Below are 22738 nucleotides of genomic sequence, written 5' to 3'. Positions count from 1 at the left end.
TGGAGAAAGTCTATGGTGTACCAATATGCCTTAGACTTTTCCTGCCATTCATCAGTGCAGGACATGCTATGAACAGCACAGGCAGCACATTGAATGTAGGCAGGTTATTATAGCTAAATGATAAAGTACATGGAAGATATATGATATTGGTGTTCAGGTTAAATTGCCGTGTTGGCACTTTGCGATAAATAAGTGGGTTTTGGGTTGCAGTTTGGGCACTCGGTCTCTAAGAGGTTCACCATCACTGGCCTAGGCGAATGGAGTCACACAGGTGAGGAACTGCTCCGTGTCCTTCATCAAGAAATCAAATCCTGGCTTTCTCCGCAACAACTCAAAATCAGAACCATGGTGACCGACAACAGGAAGAACATGGTGTCGGTGCTGCGTAAAGGAGGGCTGAGCCATGCGCCCTGCAAGGCACACGTGTTCAATCTGGTAGTCAATCGGTTCCTGAAGTCTTCCACCCATCTGCAAGACATCCTGAAAAAATGGCCATGAAACTTTGCATGCACTTCAGCCACTCGTACACCGCAAAGCACACCCTTCTTGAGCTGCAGCGGCAGAACAGCATCCCCCAACATAGGCTGATATGCGACGTTTCCACCCGTTGGAATTTCACCCTCCATATGTTGGACCGACTATACGAACAGAGAAAGGCCATAAACGATTTCTTGATGATCCAAGCGGACAGGAGTTCTCCCCTGTGTAACTTTGATGTCAGACAGTGGCAGGTAATGTGTGACACCTGCCGTTTGCTCAAGCCCTTTGAGGAGGCCACGTTATTTGTCAGTCGCCAGGACTACTGGATGAACAATGTCATTCCACTGCTTCTGTGCTGTTCTTCTCATATTTATTCATATACTGTATTATTAATTCTTCTTTCACCATGTTGTTTCTATGTATTGTTCTTTGCTGCCATCTGCTGGCCAGAATTTGTATGCTGCAGAGGCGCTCCTGTGATTATAGTTTTTTCTCCTGCAGCTATTTTTCAGTGCTGCATAGCTGTGTGACTGGATATACAAACACCTTGGGCTTGTGAAGGCATCAGTTTTTGAACAGCAGTTAGCCTCAGGAAAGACATCTACAGGACAGCATCAATACCACTACTACATTACAGTACTGTATCATCGTATGTCCCTGTTTGGATCAAATAAACCCTTGTTCATTGCATTCTCGTGTCTACATTTGGATCCATCTAACCTGAGCATCTGCCGGTCCGATCTGGTCCACTACTTGGATACGAAGGAAGAAAAGTCACACAGTCATTATCAATTATACCTTCATTTGCCTTCATGTGGGGACAGAACAGTCAAAAACTGTCTTAGAGTCCATACCCCGGCTGCAGATTCCCTCAGAGTCCAGTACCACACTGTCACGGCCACGGTTATGGCCGTGACTCCTTGGGAGCCGCATACAGTTGCCCGCGGTTTGGGTTGTTGTTTCAACCGCAGCTTGAGGCATGATGTTGTTTGCCTCAAGTGCGGTTGCCGCGGACAACAGTGATGTGTGCGGTTCCCTTGGAGTTGTGTGCGTGTGTGTATGCACTTTTGTATGTCTGGTGTGCACTGTGTTTTATGTTTGGTGCGCACGGACATCTTCCTTTCACTGTGGCTGCCCGTGGCAACGTTTGGTATGATGTACATGTGGTGGCAGTGTCCCGGCCTTCGGGCTGTCTCCCAGGACGGCTGCCACCCATGTCGTTGCCTGCGGCAACAGCCACAGTGTGATCTTAGTTTGGTCACTTCCCCTTTAAGTGGTATTTTCCCTTCCCTGGTGCTGGAAGGGTTAACTCCCTTCCCAGTGTGTGTGTGTGTCACTGGGTGTGTTCGACTGTGGGGTGTGGCTTCTTGGCCTATAAAGCCTCACTGTAAGCACAGGTCTGAGGGTTGCTTCAGTCATGCTTGGCTGGAGCAGCCTCCTGTGTTTTCATCCTGCCAGTGAGAGCCACCCCTGTGGTCATAAAGATATTGTCATTATGTTTATGTCTTCTTGTGAGTGATGTTGTATGTGATGTTCTGTTGGGACCTTCCTTGTGACTTTGTGCAGCTTACGGTTCTGGATTCCTGTTTGCACAGGGATCCAGTCAGCAAGGCTGTGGCAGGTTGGTGGAACTACTAGTTCGCCTGCCATACCCGTAAAGCTGTTTGTGTTCCCCTTTTCCCAGCAGCTTGGCCATTGAGACTCCTGCTCCTCCGTGCCTAGGAGGAGTAGGTCGTCTTACCCTGACTCCTAGCCCAGGGACCGGACGGAGGGTGAGTTAGGGATCCGAGGTTCCTGAGCATGGGTCCTCCTACCTTAAAGGTCGGCCCATGCAGCTAGGAGTTAGGGTCAGGTTAGGGACGCGTTAGGAGGTGACCTGCTCCCTAATCCTGTTTTCCTGGCCGAGCAGCCTAACATCATCGGGCATCGAACGACTGAGGGTTTTCCCCATCCTCAGCCGTGACACACACTCAGGAATCTCCCTAGCAACAGGCCCACTTGCAGCAAATCGGACCGGCTACAGTGCATGTCCGACAAGCGTAAAGGGAAGCACTGGGCATTCGCAGTATCTATACTCTCGCCCTGGAAGTCCTCCACAACTCGCCTACGTCCTATATTAACCTTTGCTTACAAAATAGAAGAAATATTAATGCATGCGGGGTCTCCCTCAAATCAAAACCCCACAATTCACTCAAAACACCTTAGGAACCTCGTCAGGGTGCCTCATCGGAGGCGTGCTGCAGTTTTTAGCCCCCAATTCAAAAGTTTATTTTCTTAAAGAGACAGCGCACCTTAACCCCTTAATGCCTAGGGCGGTCCTGTGACCACCCCATCCCCCGCATTGCCAATCGCTACAAACCGCAGGTCAATTCAGACCTGAGGTTTGTAGCACTTATGCAAGTTTTTAATCCCTGCGGTCAAGGACCACAGGGATCAGAAACATCAAAGTGCCTATATTTTGATGTTAACCCCCCCTTGCAGCCCTCTGTGTATTTGTGCCTGTGGGCGCAGCGGGGGGAGGATTGCAGTGTGGGGGGCGGCTGCGCGATCTTCCGCCCGCCCCCTGTTTATTCTCAGGATGGCATAGGTGGAATAGGTGAAGAGGGAGGGAGCTCCCTCCCTCTCCCATCGGGGGGCTGCCCCCATCCCTCCCCTTCCGCTCAGTTGTGGCAGACCGTGAAGGTTCCCATGGCAACAGGACGCCTTCTCAGGCATCCTGCTGTCCATGGTGCTGAACAGATCTGTGCTAAAGGCAGAGATCTGTTCAGACAAAGTGTGAGTGAAATACAGTGCAGTACACTATAGTGTACTGTACTGTATTATACAGACGTCAGACCCACTGGATCTTCAAGAACCAAGTGGGTCTGGGTAAAAAAAAATGTTAAAAAAGTAAAAAAAAGTAAAAAAAAAAAAACACATTTATCCCTGATTAAAAATTAAAACATTCAAATTCCCTACACATGTTATATATCACCGGGTCCGTAACGGCCCGATCTATAAAACGGTCATGTTACATTTCCTGCATGGTGAACGCCATAAAAAATAAAAACTATGATGAAATTGAAATTTTGCCCACCTTACTTCCCAAAAAAGGTAATAAAATTGATCAAAAAAGGCGTATATACGTCAAAATAGTACCATTCAAACTGTCGTCTCATCCTGCAAAAAAATGAGCCCCTACATGAGACAATGGCCCAAAAAATAAAAAATAAATATGGCTCTCAGACTATGGAGACACTAAAAAAAAGTTTTTGGGGTTTCAAAAATGATATTATTGTGTAAAACCTTAATAAATAAAAAAAAGGTACACATATTAGGTATTGATGTGTCCGTAAGAACCTGCTCTATAAATATATCACATGATCTAACCCCTCAGATGAACAACGTAAAAAATAAATAAAAAAATGGTGTAAAAAAAGAGATAATTTTGTCACCTCACCTCACCATTTGTCACATCACAAAAAGTGTAATAGCAAGCGATCAAAAAGGTATATGCACCCCAAAATCATACCATTAAAACAGTCATCTCACCCTCCTTCAAAAAATGAGACCCTAACTAAGACAATCGCTCAAAAAATAAAAAAAAACTATGGCTCTCAGACTATGGAGACACTAAAATGATTTTTTTTCTTTCAAAAATGATATTATTGTGTAAAACTTAAATAAATTTAAAAAAGTAAACATATTAGGTATCCCTGCATCCGTAACAACCTGCTCTATAAAAATAGCACATGATATAATCTGTCAGATGAACGTTGTAAATAATAAAAAATAAAAACCGTGCCAAAACAGGTATTTTTTGTCAAATGTTCCATTTTAATCAATTTTTTCCCGTAACAAAGCAAGGGTTAACAGCCAAACAAAACTCAATATTTATTGCCCTGATTCTTTAGTTTACAGAAACACTCCATATGTGGTCGTAAACTGCTGTATGGCCACACGGCAGGGCGCAGAACGAAAGGAATGCCATATGGATTTTGAAAGGCAGTTTTTGCTGGACTTGTTTTTTGACACCATGTCCCATTTGAAGCCCCCCCTGATGTAGCCCTAAAGTAGAAACTCCAAAAAGTGACCCCATTTAAGAAACTACACCCCTTAAGGTATTCAAAACTGATTTTACTAACTTTGTTAACCCTTTAAGTGTTCCACAAGAGTCAATGGCAAATGGATATGAAATTTCAGAATTTCTATTTTATGTTACTTTGGTTCACTCGATCAAGGCACTCTATCAAACCAACTATAAAGATCACAGAAAGCTATCACACCAGAAAAGATGAGCTATGCAACAACCTGGAAGAACTATGGGAACGAGTTTTCTCCCTCATATCAGGACTTAAATCTTCCTCAGGCGATGCCACCAGCTTACAAGTCGCCTTCGGGCGGCTGAACACAGCTCATGAAAGATACAAGAGACTGTCGGCAAGGTATATAACCTTTCTAAAAGACTCTAATATCGATGAAGCCCTGTCAGAATTGTGCAAGGCAGAATCAATAGACAAACAAAGAGACACCATGGTGCTGGATGCTAAAGATAGTGATGAGCGGCAGGGGTCATATTCGAATTCGCGATATTTCGAGAATATTTTGTAGGCAAGGTAATTATTGTGTAATATGCGAATTTTTGTAATTCGAATTTTCGGAGTAAAATTTTTATTGCGAATTTTTCAACTTACAACTATTAGACAAAGAAGATTATAGCACTATATTAGCAAAATTGCTCTATATTCGATTTTTTTCGAATATTCGCTTTAACTTAGTTTTTTCAAATATTCGTAATATTCTAAAACAAGAATATACAGCAATATAGCGAATATTCGAAAAAAACGAATATAGAGCAATTTAGCTAATATAGTGCTATAATCTTCTTTGTCTAATAGTTGTAATTTTTTTCTCATCTGAAGTACAGATTGGAAAAAAATTACAACTATAAAAAAAAGATTATAGCACTATATTAGCTAAATTGCTCTATATTCGTTTTTTTGAATATTTGCTATATATTTCTATAACTTCGTTTTTTAGAATATTCGTAATATTCTAAAACAAGAATATATAGCAATATAGCGAATATTCAAAAAAACGAATATAGAGCAAAATTCGCAAACACTACTACTCCTAAAGTCAAGTATATTGCAGCCTTCTTATTGGCCTACAAGCTAGAAGCAGGGAGGGATCATGTGTACTGATTTAAAAAAAAAAATCGAATAAAAAAATTAAAAAAAAGGAATTTTTTTAGACTATTCGAAATTACGAATATGTATAACTATATTCTAAATATTCGTGAATTTTTGAAGTACCTATATTCGCAATAAAAAATCGAAATTCGAATATTCGTGATCAACACTAGTTAAAGATAAAACGGAACTCCGCATCTCTCACTTGCAAGAAACTAGATCACACAGATCAAATTCTTCTAAACATTTCTCTCGGTCATACAGATCATAGTGCTCAAGAAGCTCAACCCTGAGCGACAGATTACTAGAGGCCTGCATAAACGCAAAGCAATCCAAAGCGAGATGTGCCTTTACAGAGAAAGAAGCTCTTGCAAGGGCAGAAGCAGAGGCCAAGAAGGCAGAAGCAGAGGCACAGGCTAAAGGGGGAGAAGCGTAGGCAGAAGCCAAGAGGGCAGAAGCAGAGGCTCGAATAAAGATTCTTAAATCTGAGATGGAAGAGGAAATTGTGTTAGCTAAAGTAAGACTACTTGAGCAAGCATTGAGCCAAGGTCTTGATCCAGTCTGCTTGCCACCACAGGAAATAGATGATCCAGTTGATCGCACCAGAAACTATGTACTGAAACAGTTATCTGCACCAACCCCAGTTTGCAGTACTATTCAAGCTGACAACACTGAAACCTCCAAGTCAGCTCTACCTGCGGTACCAGTGACACCCACAGCACCCAAGCAATCTAATAACCGTCGCCCGGATGTGCCCTCTCAAGGACAGTTATTACAGCAAGCTGGCTCTCACGTGTTTCCTGGCCTACCTTCACAGCTCAAGCAGCAGTCATCAGAATCTACAGAGGCTAGACCACAGCTCAACCCTGCAGCAACATCATTCTACCCGGAAGCATCTCACCCTTTCACGCCATGCAGCCTATACGCCCCAGGGGCATCACAAGTTGTCATGGCAACAAGCAGTGAGAAATTTTGAGAGTTTGCCAGGTTTATGGTGAGCAGAGAGCTAATTAACACCAGTCAATTTGATGACCGTGTGGAGAGCTACAGAGCTTGGAAGGCAACCTTTAAAGCCACGATTGCCAACCTAACCGCAGAGCAGGAGCTCGACCTCTTGATCAAATAGCTGGGGCAGGCTCCACAAATCGTATCAAGAGCCTCAGAACTGTCTACGTGGGACAAGCAGAAGCAGGTCTCGTTGCCGCCTGGCAGAGACTCAAACGTGCCTTCGGCAGTGCAGAAGCAGTAGAGAAGGCCCTATTCAAGAGACTGCAGAACGTCCCAAAGAACAATCTCAAGGATGTCTATAAGCTTCAGGATTTAAGTGATTTGCTCATGGAACTAGAGCGTGCTAAAAGAGACCCTCGTCTATCCGGGCTGTGCTACCTGGATACAGCCCATGGTGTGAACCCAATTGTTGTGAAGCTACCATACAGTCTGCAAGAAAAGTGGACGGCATCAGTCTCAAGGTACAAAAGAGCGCATGACGTCACCTTTCCCCCATTTATTCATTACTGTAGGTTCATCGATGAACAGTCCCAGATGAGAAATGACCCCAGCCTCGACTTCCTGGAGTTCAACACTACAGCTTCAGCGACACCACAATCAAGGTATGAAAGTGTCATGCATAAACACAGAGATTTTAAGAGCAGCGTCAGTGTTAGTAAGACTAACCTACCATCACCTGCAGTACCCACTGGTAAACAGTATACTACCTCATCAGGAGACAAGTCCTTAAATCGTGAATGTCCCATTCATAAAAAACCACACTCACTAAACAAATGCAGAGGGTTTAGATCCAAAACCATACAGGAGGGCAAGAAAGTGCTCATCGAGCTTGGGGTATGTTTCAGATGTTGAATTTCATTGGAGCACATGGCTAAGGACTGTAAACCCGTCATCAAGTGTGAGGAGTGTCATAGTGAAAGATATGTCTCAGTTATGCACCCAATTCCACTCATCAGAGATTCACCAGCTGCTGTCACCACCTGTTCTGCTCCAAGTAATGCCGGGGAGCCCCAGAATCACGCTAACAAAGCCACCGCTGTTTCCTGCTCATGCTTGGACGTATGTGGGGAGGGCCGAGTGAGAAATGTTGTGCCCGAATATGCCTAATCAAGGTCTACCCGGAGGGACTACCAGAAAAGGCAGTAAAAATGTATGCCATCATCGAAGACCAAAGCAACCGGTCCCTGGCAGGACCTAAATTATTTGAAGCCTTTGGAATAAAGGAACCATCAGAACCCTAAATCTTAAACACCTGCCCGGGCCGCATAGAGACTAGCGGCAGGGTGGCACAAGGATTCATCTCTTCTCCTATCAGTGGGGATACAGAAATACCCCTACCGACGCTGATCAAATGAGATCAAATACCCAACCAAAGGGAAGAGATTCCTACCCCAGAAGCTGCATTTCACCAACCACACCTAAGGCACCTAGCCAACGTTATCCCACCTATGAACTACAACACTGAGATCCTATTCCTGCTCAGCAGAGACAATCTAAGGGTACACAAGGTGCGTCAACAGTGTAATGGTCCCGACTATGCGCCATACGCCCAGAGACTGGAATTGGTATGGGTAGTCATAGGAAATGTATGCCTGGATCAACTGACAATCGACTCCTTCAAAACGTACGTGCGTAGAGATGGATGCACAACTTGCATTAAGCCGTGTCCTCATCACTATGAGGTGAAAGAGAAGTTTCCAGACCTCATACAACCACTTCTCCCCTCTTTTCTGACAACTTGGGGAGATCAGTCTTTCACACAACCAAGGACGATGATAAAGTAGCTTTGTCAGTAGAGGACAGAGAATTTGTTAAGATAATGGACATTGAGTTCTTTAAGGATGAAACCAATCACTGGGTTTCTCCATTATCCTTCCAAGCTACTAGGGTGAGACTCCCGGACAATTGGGCGCAAGCTCTGTCTAGATTTAACTTTCTTCAGCGTACCATGAACAGCAAGCCTGAAATGAGAGAACACATCATCGCCTTTATGGATAAAATATTCCGTAACAACCATGCAGAACCAACTCCATCCTTAAGGAAGAACGATGTGTGCTTGAAACCTAATCAAATTAGGGTTGTTTTTGACTCAAGTGCCAAACATTAAGGTGTATCTCTTAATGATGTCCTAATCTGACGAATAACCTAGTCTGATGAGGTTCAGGAAAGAGCTTGTTGCCATCACTGCTGACATTGAACAGATGTTCCACTGTTTCGTATTTAGAGAGGACCACCGAAATTTCCTAAAATTTCTGTGGTACAAGAACAATGACACCAAAGCAGAGATGGTGGCGTATCAAATGAGGGTACATATATTTGGAAACAGCCCTTCACCTGCCATGGCAACTTACGGCCTTTGGAAAACTGCGTTATAGGGAGAATTCAACATAGAATGAAAGTGCTTGTACAACAAACGGCAGATGCCAATAAAAAGCCTTCTTGCCAACTTAAATCCAGTTATTGACAGTTTTGGCTTGCTCAGAGTTGGTGGTCCTTTGAATCAAGCCCACCTAGGAGTTGCGGAACAAAATCCTCTCGTCATTCCCAGCAAACATCATATCACCGTCTTGCTGATCCGACACTACCACAAAAAGGCTGAACACCAGGGCAGGCAAATCACTGGTGTTACGGTTTGCAGGCCTTTGGATTATAGGTATGAAAAAACGTGTGGCCCAAATACTGAATGACTGTGTGCACTGTCGCAAAGCGAGAGGAAAACAACTACACCAACAAATGGCTGACTTGCCTGCGGATTGACTATGTACAGAGCCGCCTTTCACCTACATTGGCCTAGACGTCTTTGGGCCATGGATAGTGTTCGCAAGCAGGACCTGCGACGGTCACATAAACAGTAAGCGTTGGGCTGTACTATTTACTTGAGTGTGCGAGCCGTTCTCATAGAGGTAATAGAATCTATGGAGACATCCAGCCTTATTAATGCCTTAAGACGATTCTACGCAATCAGAGGACCAGTAAAACAGTTGAGGTCTGACCGTGGAAGCAACTTCATCAGAGCCTGTAGAGAACTGAACATCGACATCAAGTCCATTCAAGATCAGTTGGCGAAAAAGGGTTGCACCTGGAGTTTCAATCCTCCTCATAGTTCCCACATGGGGGGCTCCTGGGAGAGAATGATCAGGATCTCACGCAACATCTTGAATTCTATGTTGATGGATGTAAACTCTTCAAGACTCACACATGAGACTCTAGTAACCCTTCTCGCTGAAGTTTTGGCCATAATCAATTCAAGACCCCTTGTGCCAGTGTCTATGGATCCTGAAACACCAGCTATACTGACTTCGGCTATTCTACTTACCACAAAAAAATTAGAATACGCTAATACCTAGTGGAAAATTTACTCATGCGAATATCTACCAAAAACACTGGAAACGTGTACAATACCTAGCGGATTACTTCTGGAACAGGTGGCGAAATGAGTATCTCAATATTCTTCAAGGAAGAAGAAAATGGCAACACCACAAACTAAACTTGAAAGAAAGAGACCTCGTGTTGATGAAAGAGCAACAAACTGAAAGGATTGACTGGCCTATGAGACTAATTACAAAGGTTTTTCCTAGCAAGGATGGCAAGGTCCGGAAGGTGGAGTTGAAGATCTTCAGTAAGGGTGAGCTTAAAACGTTCGCAAGGCCAATTAACAAACTAATTTTGATATTACCTATCGAGAACGTCCCTGCAGGGTGAACAGGACCGAATTTGAACTTCATGAATCTCATCCATTCCAAGTCGGAAAACTGACTACATTGTTATGTTTATTGCATTTTAACATGTTCTTTGTTACAGGTTTGTTCTATATTTTATGGACATTCCTCATAGTGAAATTCCCAAAGAGACAGGGAGTGTGCTGTTCTCCTCATATTTATTCATATACTGAATTATTATTCTTTCACCATGTTGTTTCTATGTATTGTTCTTTGCTGTCATCTGCTGGCCAGAATTTGTACGCTGCGCGCCTCTGCTCCTGTGATTAAAGTTTTTTCTCTGCTGGGCATGGTTTTAGGAAGACTTGGTCCATGTCACTTCCTGCAGCCATTTTTTCAGTGCTGCATAGGTGTGTGACTGGATATACAAACACCTTGGGCTTGTGACGGCATCTGTTTTTGACCAGCAGTTTGCCTCAGTAAAGACACCTACAGGACAGCATCAATACCACTACTACATTACAGTATTGTATCATCATATGTCGCTCTTTGGATCAAATAAACCCACGTTCTTTGCATTCCCGTGTCTACGTTTGGTTCCATCTAACCTGAGCATCTGCCGGTCCGGTCTGCTCCACTGCTTGGATATGAAGGTAGGAAAGTTACAGTCATTATCAGTTATACCTTCATTCGCCTTCATGTGGGGACAGAACAGCTTCATGTCCTGGAACAGATGCTGGTAAATCTGGCTGGTCAGGGGACTGGAGACATGGTGCCTATATCTCACGGCCATATGAGCCCTGTGGGGGCTGAACTGGAGGAGGAGGAGGACATTGGAGCACAAGCAATGTATAGCGAAATAGGTGGTTTTTCTACACAATTGACAGGATAGGAGGAGCAGGAGCAGCCAGAAGAGCTACAGGGCGATGAGGAAGACGAGGCAGAGGACCCAGAAACACTGTGGCAGTATGCAGTGGAGATGGAGGCAGGGAGTCCCTCCGAGTCACTTACACAAATGGCCCAATGCATGCTTGTGTAGTGGCAGCCGAATTGTCAGCATTAAGCAGAGGGATAACTTCTGGCTCTCTACCTTGTTGGACCCTTGCTACAGGTCCAAAATGGGGGCCTTTTTTTACACCCACTGAGAGGGAGGACAAACTGAACTTGCAACGGGCGCCTCCCCCTAGGGCCCTCTATATAACGCATCCCAGGTGTAGGAAATGCCGAGTGGTGTAATGGTGCAGCCCAAATGTTTCTTTATGTGTGTCACCGTGCTCCTACCTGGATATGGCTGGACCCCAGGCGTTGGCTCCGAAGAAATAAATAGGGGGAATAATTGAGTGATATGAAAGAAAGATTGAGTCCAGACCTTGTATCTAGTTGAACAGCAGCTTTACTTTGCATAAATGTTCTCCAAAAAGGATAGTTAAAAGAGCAGAACCCACGCTGACTATAAATAGATCCAGCCAATATATAGAGAGAACACAATCAGTACTTGCCGTTTGCAATGTAAGGTAAATCCTGTCCAGATTGCTTTCGCTTTCACTATCGCTGTAAAGGATGGCGCTATCTTCAGCCTCCTCCTTCTCCAGCGCATGGCTCTGGCCGGTAGCTCGCGCACACGAGGGGAAGTCGCACTGTAGTTTCCAGGAGAACAGGCCTTCAGTTTGACGTCACACACTTATATCTACGGATGCCTCCTGAGTACACACTTCCTCCAACGCATTCCGGAATGCTCGGATTCCCTCATCAGGGATAAGTGTAGTTCTTACTACCTGAGGTTTTATAGGCGTCGGTCTCCATAGTACCCAGTCCATTAAATAGGAAACTAATACTCAGGTATCAGTTACCCATAAGCGCTTTGTCTCTCTCCAAAACGTGTCTTGGTTCCAGCAGGCTTTCACATCAAAACTGGCAGGCAAACTAGACTGTTCTACATCTGTTTCTCTCTGGCTCTGCTGTACTGACAGGCTGACTGTATGACTTTGCTTCTTCTTGTATGCTGCACTTCTCTTTGTATGGTCTGTCTCTATATTAGGCCAGGGCACTTTCCTCCTGGCTCCTGAGGCTCTAAGCTTCGGCCTCCATGGCCAGCAGAGCTGAGGATGCTCTGGCTGGCTTGGGCACATCCAGCAGAGACATGCCCTGCACACCTGTCCCCATACAGGGGATAAGCTAGACTACCTCTCACTGGTCCCCACTCTTCCTGGAGGAAGTGGTACCGCCCTCCAGAGGGAGGTTAGAAAGGAATGGAAAGCTCCATTCTACCTAAGTACATGTAGAACCAGGTGAACCAGGCATATTACATGTAATAAACATAACAGTTACAAACATCATTAGGAATGCACATTGTGGTGAACCTGGAATAAATACACAAGATGACATGAGGTTAGACCAATATAGACAGTAGCAAGGTGAATGAGTGGTAACACCACTCTGGGGTGTTACAAACTACTATAGAGACATCCTATGTAATCAATTGTCCGCTGCCTATCTGCGCCAACGTCTATCCTCTAGCAGGTCTGACCGGGGGGCCCTCAGTTCCAGCTCCATCTGCAGCAACTTGAGTCTAGAGTCGCTGATGAGCAGCTTTCTTCACCTGCCTAGTGAAGAAACTACTCGCCAGCAGCAGCTAGACCTGGAGCAGGATCCGAACAGCAGGTGGTGGCATACATGGACAGCACCCTGACACCCCACACTGAAGATCCGCTGGACTACTGGGCAGCCAAACTGGATTTGTGGCCGCAATTGGCAGAGTTTGCCATGAAAACCTGTCTTGCCTGTCTAGTAGTGTGGCATCAGAGCAGGTGTTTAGCCCAAGAAGAACTCGCCTGTCCACCCAAAATGTGGAGAGACTGACCTTTGTCAAGATGAATCAGGCGTGGATCAGCCAGGATTTCCACCCACCAATGTCTGATGCATCAGACTAGATCATCCATGGTGCCACAACATTTTGACAAAAGAGACCTGTTTCTTCTGGCTACCTGCCTCAGCTACTATTCTGATGCTGCCACCCGCCTGATGCCGCACATCTGATGCCAAGTGCTCCTTCTTTCACCCACCATCTTCAGCTGGTCCTGGTATTGCCACCCACCTCCCCACTCTGTCAATGGGTCACTCTGTGGTCTCCTGATGCTGCTACCACCTCACCACTCAGGTCTCTTGATGCTGCTGCTGCCACCTCCACACTTTGTCATTGTGCCACTCTGTGGCCTCCTGATGCTGCTGCCACCTCCACACTCTGTCATTGTGCCACTCTGTGGCCTCCTCCTGATGCTGATGCCACCTCCAGACTCTGTTATTGAGCCACTCTGTGGTCTCCTCATGCTGTTCCCACCCTCCCCACTTCATGACTGGGCCACTATTTTGCCTTTCGGCCTTGCTGACGATATCATTTATTTGACCCTTCTGATCTATCAGAAGGAAGGAAAAATGAGACGCACAATGGATCCTATCTATGTAACCGCTGTAAGGCCTGCATGACATGGTTCCTATTTTCCATCAGAATTAGATTATGATTTGGTAGCCAAAAGCAGGAGTGAGTACAAAACAAAGAAGACATGCAAATATTCTTTTCAAGTGTCATCTCTGTTTTGGATCCACTCCTTTTTTTGGGGGGCTTTAGCAGTACTGATGGATTACTGACCAAATGCTGACCGAGTGAAGGCAGATGCTCCACAGACAGGATCCATTTTTTGGGGGTTATTGTTCTGACGAATCAGAGGAAGGGCAAAATATTCAGTGATGTCAACACAAACCTACTGCTGACACCCACTCCACTCTGTCATGGGGGCTCTACTTCTATAAGCGTTTAATAAAACAGGTTCTGTAGAAATCTGTGTGGAATCAGTGAATTGGTGTAAAAGGAGTGCGCTCTTTCACGCTATAGTAGGATCTTGGGCCTCTGCACGGTTCTTTATACCTGGGACTAACATTGACCTGTAAGGCTGAGTTCACACTTGAGTTATTTGGTTAGTTTTGGCCCCTCAATGCTTAGGAGGAAAGACATCAGCAGTGATCTTAGAGAAGCAAATTTAAAGGGGTTCTGCACTTTGTTTAAACTGATTATCTATTCTCTGGATAGATCATCAGCTTCTGATCGGCGGGAGTCCGACACCCAGGACCACTGCCGATCAGCTGTTTTAGAAGGCAGCGGTGCTCCAGCAGCGCCGCGGCCTTCTAGCTGTTTACCGCTTGCCCAGTGACGTCACGACTAGTATCACTGGCCTGGGTACGGCTAAGTTCCATTCAAGTGAACGGAGCTTAGCCCTGCCTAGGCCAGTTGATACAAGTCGTGACGTCACTGGGCCAGCGGTAAACAATGAGAAGGCCACGGCGCTGCTGGAGCGCCGCTGCCTTCTAAAACAGCTGATCGGCGGGGGTCCCAGGTGTCAGACTCTCGCCGATTAGAAGCTGATGATCTATCCAGAGAATAGATCATCAGTTTAAACAAAGTGCAGAACCCCTTTAAATCATTCTGCACCGAAAAAGATTATTCACAAGTGAAAAACATCCAAGACAGCTTATAACCTTCTCAGTAGTGGACGCTTCAGCAAATTCACACTATGGTCAGACAGTGCAATGATCAGAGAAACTGCAAAAACTCAGTCTACTCAAGTCTACTTTCACACTCGCGTTTTGGCGTTCCGTTTGTGAGATCCGTTCGGGCTCTCACAAGCGGTCCAAAACGGATCAGTTTGCATTCTAATGCGTTCTGAATGGAAAAGGATCCGCTCAGAATGCATCAGTTTGTATCAGTTCAGTCTCCATTTCGCTTTGGAGGCGGACACGGATCCAGCATGACCCCCAATGTATGTCAATGGGTACGGATCCGTTTTCACTGACACAATCTGGCACAATAGAAAACGGATCCGTCCTTCATTGCCTTTCAATGGTGTTCAAGACGGATCCGTCTTGGGTATGTTAAAGATAATACAAACGGATCCGTTCTGAACGGATGCAGACGGTTGTATTATCTGAACGGATCCGTCCATGAAAAAAACGCTTCAGTTTCGTCCCCATTCATTGTCAATGAGGACAAAACATAACTGATCAGAACGGAATGCTCTAAAATGCGCAACATGTTGTAGTTTGCTTTCCGTCCTGGGATGCGGAGCAAGACGGATTCGGCATGACCCCCAATGGGTCAATTGGGACGGATCCGTTTTCTCTGCCACAATCTGCAACAATAGAAAACGGATCCGTCCTCCATTGACTTTCAATGGAGTTAATGACGGATCTGTTTTGGCTATGTTAAAGATAATACAACCGGATTCGTTCATAATGGATGCAGACGGTTGTATTATCAGTAACGGATCCAGCAAAAACGCTAGTGTGAAAGTAGCCTTAGACTCTATAGGCCTCAGCATGTTAAACATACAATTAGAAGTTGCCAAAAGAAAGCCTCTTCTTTCTAAAAAGAACATGGCAGTATGTAAAACATCTGAACTACTTATGCATTAGCATTATGTCAGTGTTATACAATACATTCCAGAACTGCAAGGCCCCTTTCACATGAGCGAGTTTTCCACAAGGGTGCGATGCATGACGTGAACACATAGCACTCGCACTGAATCCTGACCCATTCATTTCAATGGGTCTGTGTACATGAGCTTTTTTTTACACATCAGTTCTGCATTGCGTGAGAATCGCAGCATGTTCTATATTCAGCTTTTTTCACGCAGCCCTGACCCCATCGAAGTGAATGGGGCTTCAGTCCGGGTGCAATGAGTTTTTCACTGATCGCTAGGAGATGTTGTTTGTAAACCTTTAGTTTAGATTGCACCCGCGTGGAAAAAAAATTAAACACTGAATGCAAATGCAGACAAACTGACTGAACTTGCTTGCCAAATGGTGCGAGTTTCACTGAACGTACCCTGAAAGTGTGAAAAAAGGTCTAAGGGTTACATTGCATCAGAGTTCAGGACGGGAGCTGACGGATACTCACTCCGAGTCTGGAGCGTGACACTCGCTTGTGTGAAACCAACCTAAGGGGTTCTTTGGGAATTAATTAAAATTACTGAAAATACCTAAATATTACTTTATTATATTTAATATAATATATTTATGTATAAAATATTCCCAAATGGCATATATTACCGTATTTATAATGGCTCATTTTTTCTAGGGAGCAATCATCAAAGGAATGGGCACTGCCATATTATCACACACAAAACCTGTCCTAATCTCACAGCAGGACAGGCTACTTCAGAGCAGTGAGCTAAAGAGCTGTCTCAGCCCTTCTCCCTGTTCTGATTGTCATTAATTAACCCCTTCCCACATACAGATGTAACTGTATGTCCAGATTGCATGTGAGTTTCTGCAAACGGACATATAGTTACTGTTATTTTATAGTGTCCCAGCAGTGGAGTCTCTTTTGTCCCGGACAGAGGAGACTCAGGACCAGCTCGCAAGGGATCAGAGTGGTCCCTTGTCAGCGATCTCTCTGTACAGCCTAGCCAGTCAGAGTGTACTTGGGCTGTAAATGCAGTTTGAAGGCTCTGATCTCAACAGTTCATAACCATGAAGATTAGAGTGCCCTCTGCAGCCCCCTCAGTCTGCCTGCCACCCGTGCCATTAAAATATTCTTGATGGCAGCAGGTATCAGCTGTAACATACAGCTGACACTCTGCTGCATCAGCACAACAGAGGCATTTGAGCTCCCTCTCTCCCTCAGTGGGCTGCAGCGTTGCAAAGGCAGAGTCCCGGTGGTTGGCATGGCAACCAGGGGCCTTTTATATTTATAAATAGATATTTTTCCCCATATCTGCTCATTTATAATAAAAAAATAAAAATAAAAATAAACTACACATAATTGGTTTTGCCGCATCCATAATTACCTGATCTATAAAAGTATCATGTTATTTATACCTCGTGGTGTGAACGTCATAAACAAAAAAAATTTAAAAGCAATGATGGAATTGCTGATTTTGTCAACTCTCCTCATCCGAAATTGAAAAAAAAGTGATCAAAAACTCATATGTACCCCAAAATGGTACAAATGAAAACTACAACCCGTCCCGCAAAAAAAAAGCCCTCAGAGAGCTACATTAGCGGAAAAAGAAAAATGTTATGGATGTTGGTATATAGCGATGCAAATATTACTTATTTTTAATTAAAAAATATATTTTATGATACAGGAGTAGTAAAAGATGAAAAAAAACTATATAAAAGTAGGTATCACCATAATCATATCGACAAAATTAAGTTATCATGTCATATATACTGCATGGAGAAAACCATTTAAAAAAAACACTGACAGAATCGCAATTTTTGCCCACCTCACCTCCCAAAAAAAATGAAATAAAAAGCATTCAAAAAAGTAATATGTACCCCAAAATTATACTAATAAAAACTACAACTTGTCCCTCTAAAAAGCTATGGCTCTTAAAAACCATATCAGCAAATTTTAGATGCCGTTCACTTCTGAGCCCTGGCGTATCCCCAAACAGCAGTTTACAACAACATGTGTGGGGTGTTGCTGTATTCAGGAAAAAAATGCATAACAAATTGTGTTGTGCATTTTTTCCTGTTACCCCTTGTGAAAATGAAACATTTGGGGCTAAAGCAATATTTTATTGGAACAAAATGTAATTTTTTATTTTCACAGCCAGGTGCTGGCCAGCCTGTTTTTATTTATCATTTTCTGCGCCTGTTTTTGTCGTAGAAAATTACTTAAATCTATGCCATGAAGGGAGTCGGTGTAGATTGAAGCAAGTCACACAGCATCAAGCGGCAGCGTCTAAAATGCCAGTCTTAATAAATGACCCCAGAAATCTTTAAATTTCACCTCCATTTTGCTTTAATTTCTGTGGGACACCTAAAGGGTTAACAATATGGAAAATGAAAAGTGTAATCAGTTTCTATGAGCAACTAGGCCAATTTTCCTTTAGACCAGTTTTGATAAATCTCCCCCAATGTGTCACGAGAAAACAATCTCAGACTGTCCTAGATAAGTAAAAGCGTTTCGAAGTTATTACCAGTTAAAGTGACACATGTCAGATTTGAAAAATGGGGCTTCGACATTTGGAACAAACTGGCTTCTGCCTGAAAGGATTAAGATTCTACACACGGCGGATAACATAGCTTATAACATCTACAGCTGTGTGTGCTGGAACAAAGTGAAAGTACAGAGAAGACGGAAAGGTGGGGCGTGTGGCTAATGAGCAGCAGCGCTTCTGTGCACTCTGCTACATTACCACAGCCCCACAGGAGTCTTCAGTATCTGATCGGTGGGGGATCGCCACCCAGAACCCCCATCGATCACCTGTTTGAGAAGGCTCTATGACCTTCTCCCTGCTCACCAAGCACAGTGCTATCCATTTTATAGCGGCTATTAGGGAAGAGCGAATCAATTTCGGATGCTCATCCGAAGTTGATTCGCATTAAACTTTATTTGAATACTGCATGGAGCAAGCGCGAGACTTCGCCAAGTAATAACTGCGGCTCATTTGAGCCAATACATTCTAATACTGTATGAAGCGCTCTCTCTGTACAGTATTTAAACAAAGTTTTATGCGAATTAACTTCGGATGAAGCATCTGAAGTCGATTTGCTCATCCCTAACGGCTATGCTTGGTATCACAACTCAGCCCTATTCACTTCAATGGGGCTAAGCAGCGCCTAGGCCATGTGACTGATGAACGTAACATCACATGGCCTAGGGAAAGCTGAAAGAAGGCTATGGCTCTACTGCGAGTGCTGGTGCCTTCCCAAACAGCTGATCATGGGGGTCCCGGGTTTTGGGCCCCCATCGATCAGATACTGATGACCAGAGGATAGGTCATCAGTCGTTTGGTCTCCGAATACCCCTATGATGTCCCCACTGTGGCTCACCTGCAATGTCCAATGCATCCTGCCCACTCAAGATATATGATATAATTAGGCAGGTTTCAGTCTTAGATTAATCCAACAGTTCAACTTAAATGGACTGACCACCTGAATATGGTCAGAGGTAACCCATAGCAGCCATGCCAAACATAAAAGATTCAGCTGTTCTTTGTAAGAGGAGCTAGGGCTATTTCCAACACTTGTATGAGCATGTGCCAATTTATAGCCCATGGTAGCGATCCGATACAGCTGGGAAGGACTGCACCCAATCTATACTTTCCTTGCCATATAGATGCAAAAGAATATAGAAATTCAGAAGCCAGGCAAGCAGATGGACATATAGTACAAAGCATCATTATCGAGATTGGACTAAAATTCAGGTTTGTGTTTTCCTTCATGTACTTGAATTGAACGTGTTTGTTTTCTAGAAGGCTCATTAGTTTTTTACTTACCATAAGATGATACTTGTATATGTTTAGATAAGACAGACCTTATAGTTGGAATTGGTATTAGTGCAAACATCATTACGCCACGGGCTAAAAAAAAAAAAAAGGAAAATTAGCTTTCAACTGGTTCAAAAATATAATAATGTGCCTCGAAACTGTATTTAGGTCACCATTCACTTGGGGCAAAGATTTAGTTTTTTCACTAGTCCTTTATTTAAATGCCAAGGCAGAGTGCCATATGGCTGCCCTTTGGGCTCTCAGCACTGAGGGCACATGCCCTGGTAGCCACCTTCAATCTACAACCCTGATGTGCCTAATTATTTTACTCTATTTTCAAAAAGTCTGCAAACGACACACTGGACGTATTAATTATTACTGATTTTTTTTTTTATAAAAGACCCAGTTATCTGAAATTCAATGTCACCCTTATTATTATTTGTTAACTCCTAATTTTTTGAAGCTTCAAGTTCAATAACATTATATAAGTCTCTGTTCATGCAGTCCCCTCATAAGAGAAATGAAGTGCCCCAAGGGTGGTGTTAATTACAATAACATTTCTACTTACCTATAAAATATAAGAATGTCTTTCGCACAAATGCCATAATGAATACTCCAACCGAGAAGGATATTATGCCAATAAGAATCAGAGTGACATCCTTAAACCACCTGGATAAAATGAACACTGCTAAAAAGCTGGTGATAAATATCATGTAGCCAGCTGCATTAGCATAACCAATGTATTTAGGGTTGAAGCTAAAAGGTGTGTTCAGCAAAAAGAAAGAAAGCACGTCAACAGATCCGTCAACAGCAATATTGTACAATATGGCACTAGTGAAAAAAAGTGCGATAAAGCCTTGTGGTAGTGTCCCAAAGAATGATGACTCTTCACCTCTTTCTCCCAGAAGATTTGAACTTTCAGTAGGCTCTGCAGAGGAGGTACATCGAAGATTTCCTGTATTGACCCCTGGGTTTCCATGCTGGGGTACTTTTAATACAAAAATAGCATACACTAAACAGAAGACATAAAGCAGAAGGCTGCATAATACTAAGGTTGTACCTTGGTGGCTTGTCATTTCCCAGCTCACAAAAATATGTCCAGAGGATAAACTACCAATAAAGCCAGCTATTCCATACACCAGCTCAATGACGATGAACTTCAGAGAGCGTCTCTGTTCTGATGAACCTTCAGAAGCCAAGGCCATAACACCAACCCAGTAGGTTGTGAACCATCCTGTTATACCATTTATAGCAGCAGACCCAAACATTACTTCAATAGGCCACTCCAAAAGGATGACAGGCAACAAGAGGCTCCGGGATAGCAGGTACCCAAATAGTGGCACACATATGGTGACCTTCCTTCTCTGCCGGTCACCAATTTTAGCCAAAATAAAGGCAGAAAGCAAAGGTGCTAATCTCAAGATGAAGTTGTGGATGATGAAGAAGTTTGATAAGTAGACCTGTAGTTTGTTGCTATCAGAGGTATTTAGAGATGCAATAGATTGGTTATAGTAATTTTTTACTGCAAAAAGCAGTGCGGTGTCATAGAAAGAGCTGGCCAACTCAGCTGCAGCAACTACTGGCTCAATCCAGGTCCTCACCTGCAGCATGGTTTATGTACCAGTGTCAGTCTGCCAGGCGATGAACGCGTATAGGCTTTGAATGAAGTAACTTCCTGGATGACAATCCAAATCCTGAATACAAGCTATGCCGCATCTGTATCTCTCAGACGATAAGTTTGTAATTGCACACACTGCGTAAAATCGACCAGATAACTGGCATACCCAAAGTAACTGGCACGTAATAAAAGGGACAAGCTAGCAGCAGATACTTCCTTATATCAGCTGAACTAATAAAATGTAGGCGGAACCAAGTTTTGTTTGCACTTTCCAGATCAGTTTAAGCAATGCAGGAACAGCGAGTTTCAAAATTGAGGAAACTGTTCAGAGATTAACCCTTAATCTTTACTCATATAACATATGGAGTTAGCACAATATATATATAGTTACATACACCATAATGTTGAAAATGTTATGTTTTCAGTGATACTCAGATAATATAAATGATTTGGACCTGTATTTTGGAGTATATTATTGTACACTTACTGTATGGCCACTATGGTCACAGTGTGTAAAAGATCTCCCTGTACAGAGGTTAGTATATGGTAAACCGTAAAAAAAAAAAGTATAAAGGTCAATAAGGCAATGTTCATACCATATTTGGAAACTACATTGGATGTACAGTATGCATTGTCAAATTCTTCCAGTGATATGTCTAATTTGCCCATAATCTTATATTAGCCAAATTAGAATGTGCATTTATCAATACAGCTGTAAGAAAAAAAAACAACAAAAAAACTGAAAACATTTACCGGATATATTATAAAATATACAGATGGGAGTCAATGTTATGAACAACTGCCTGGGTCTGTCTTCACTGTTCTCTGAGGGGTAACTTGAAAATAATTTGATAAATAATCTTTTTTATAGTTTTTTTCAATTACAAACGTGGAAAGCATTGAATCCAGTAATATGGTGTAAAGGCATAAAGGCAATAACATAATGAATCAAGTAGTACAGTCGGTTATTCTTGGACTGAAAGGATCACAGGCGTCCGAAAGCAGAGGAGGACATCAACTGCTGAAGTCACACCATTTAACACTACTAGACTAATAAGAGGACACTCAAGAAGGGCAGCAGCTAGAATGTTGCAGGTTGTATGCGTCATGGGGTGAAATGTGTGTTTAACAACCATAGGGCCCATGTGCTATCTTAAATTACAGGGTTCACCATAGTTTCCGGTAGAATTTTCTCATATCTACAGGAAGTATTTAAGGCATGAATGACCTCTACCTTGAAAATAATTTTAAAGAGTCTCTGTCAGCAGCTTTGTACCTATGAAACTGGCTGACCGGTTGCATGTGTGCTTGACAGCTGAAGGCGTCTGTGTTGATCCCATGTTCATATGTGCCTGTATTGCTGAGAAAAATGTTTTTTTTTTTAAGTTTTAATATATGCATATGAGCCACTAGGAGCAACGGGGGCATTGCCGTTACACCTAGAGGTTCTGCTCTCTCTGCAGCTGCCGCACCCTCTCCACTTTGATTGACATGGCCAGGTGTTAGGTTGTTTTCATTGCCTTGCTGTGT

The 22738-nt window shown here is 43.5% G+C and overlaps 1 protein-coding gene across 1 annotated transcript in view; it reads right to left on the bottom strand.

The window, feature by feature from the left end:
• Positions 1-21405, bottom strand: part of LOC122931843 (thymic stromal cotransporter homolog) — a 43701-nt gene extending 22296 nt beyond the window's left edge. The window contains exons 1-2 of the mRNA XM_044285897.1: positions 20159-21405; positions 19600-19683 (exon numbers count right to left, since the gene is read on the bottom strand). Of these exons, the coding sequence (XP_044141832.1) occupies positions 19600-19683; positions 20159-21200 (1126 nt within the window). The 5' untranslated portion in view covers positions 21201-21405. The remainder of the gene's footprint in view (positions 1-19599; positions 19684-20158) is intronic.
• Between the last annotated feature and the right edge of the window lie 1333 nt (positions 21406-22738).

Source organism: Bufo gargarizans, chromosome 1, assembly GCF_014858855.1.
Source record: "Bufo gargarizans isolate SCDJY-AF-19 chromosome 1, ASM1485885v1, whole genome shotgun sequence".
In the NCBI taxonomy this organism is placed as follows: Eukaryota; Metazoa; Chordata; class Amphibia; order Anura; family Bufonidae; genus Bufo; species Bufo gargarizans.
Note: the sequence above shows the minus strand (reverse complement) of the source record. Positions and strands in the feature narration are given on the sequence as shown.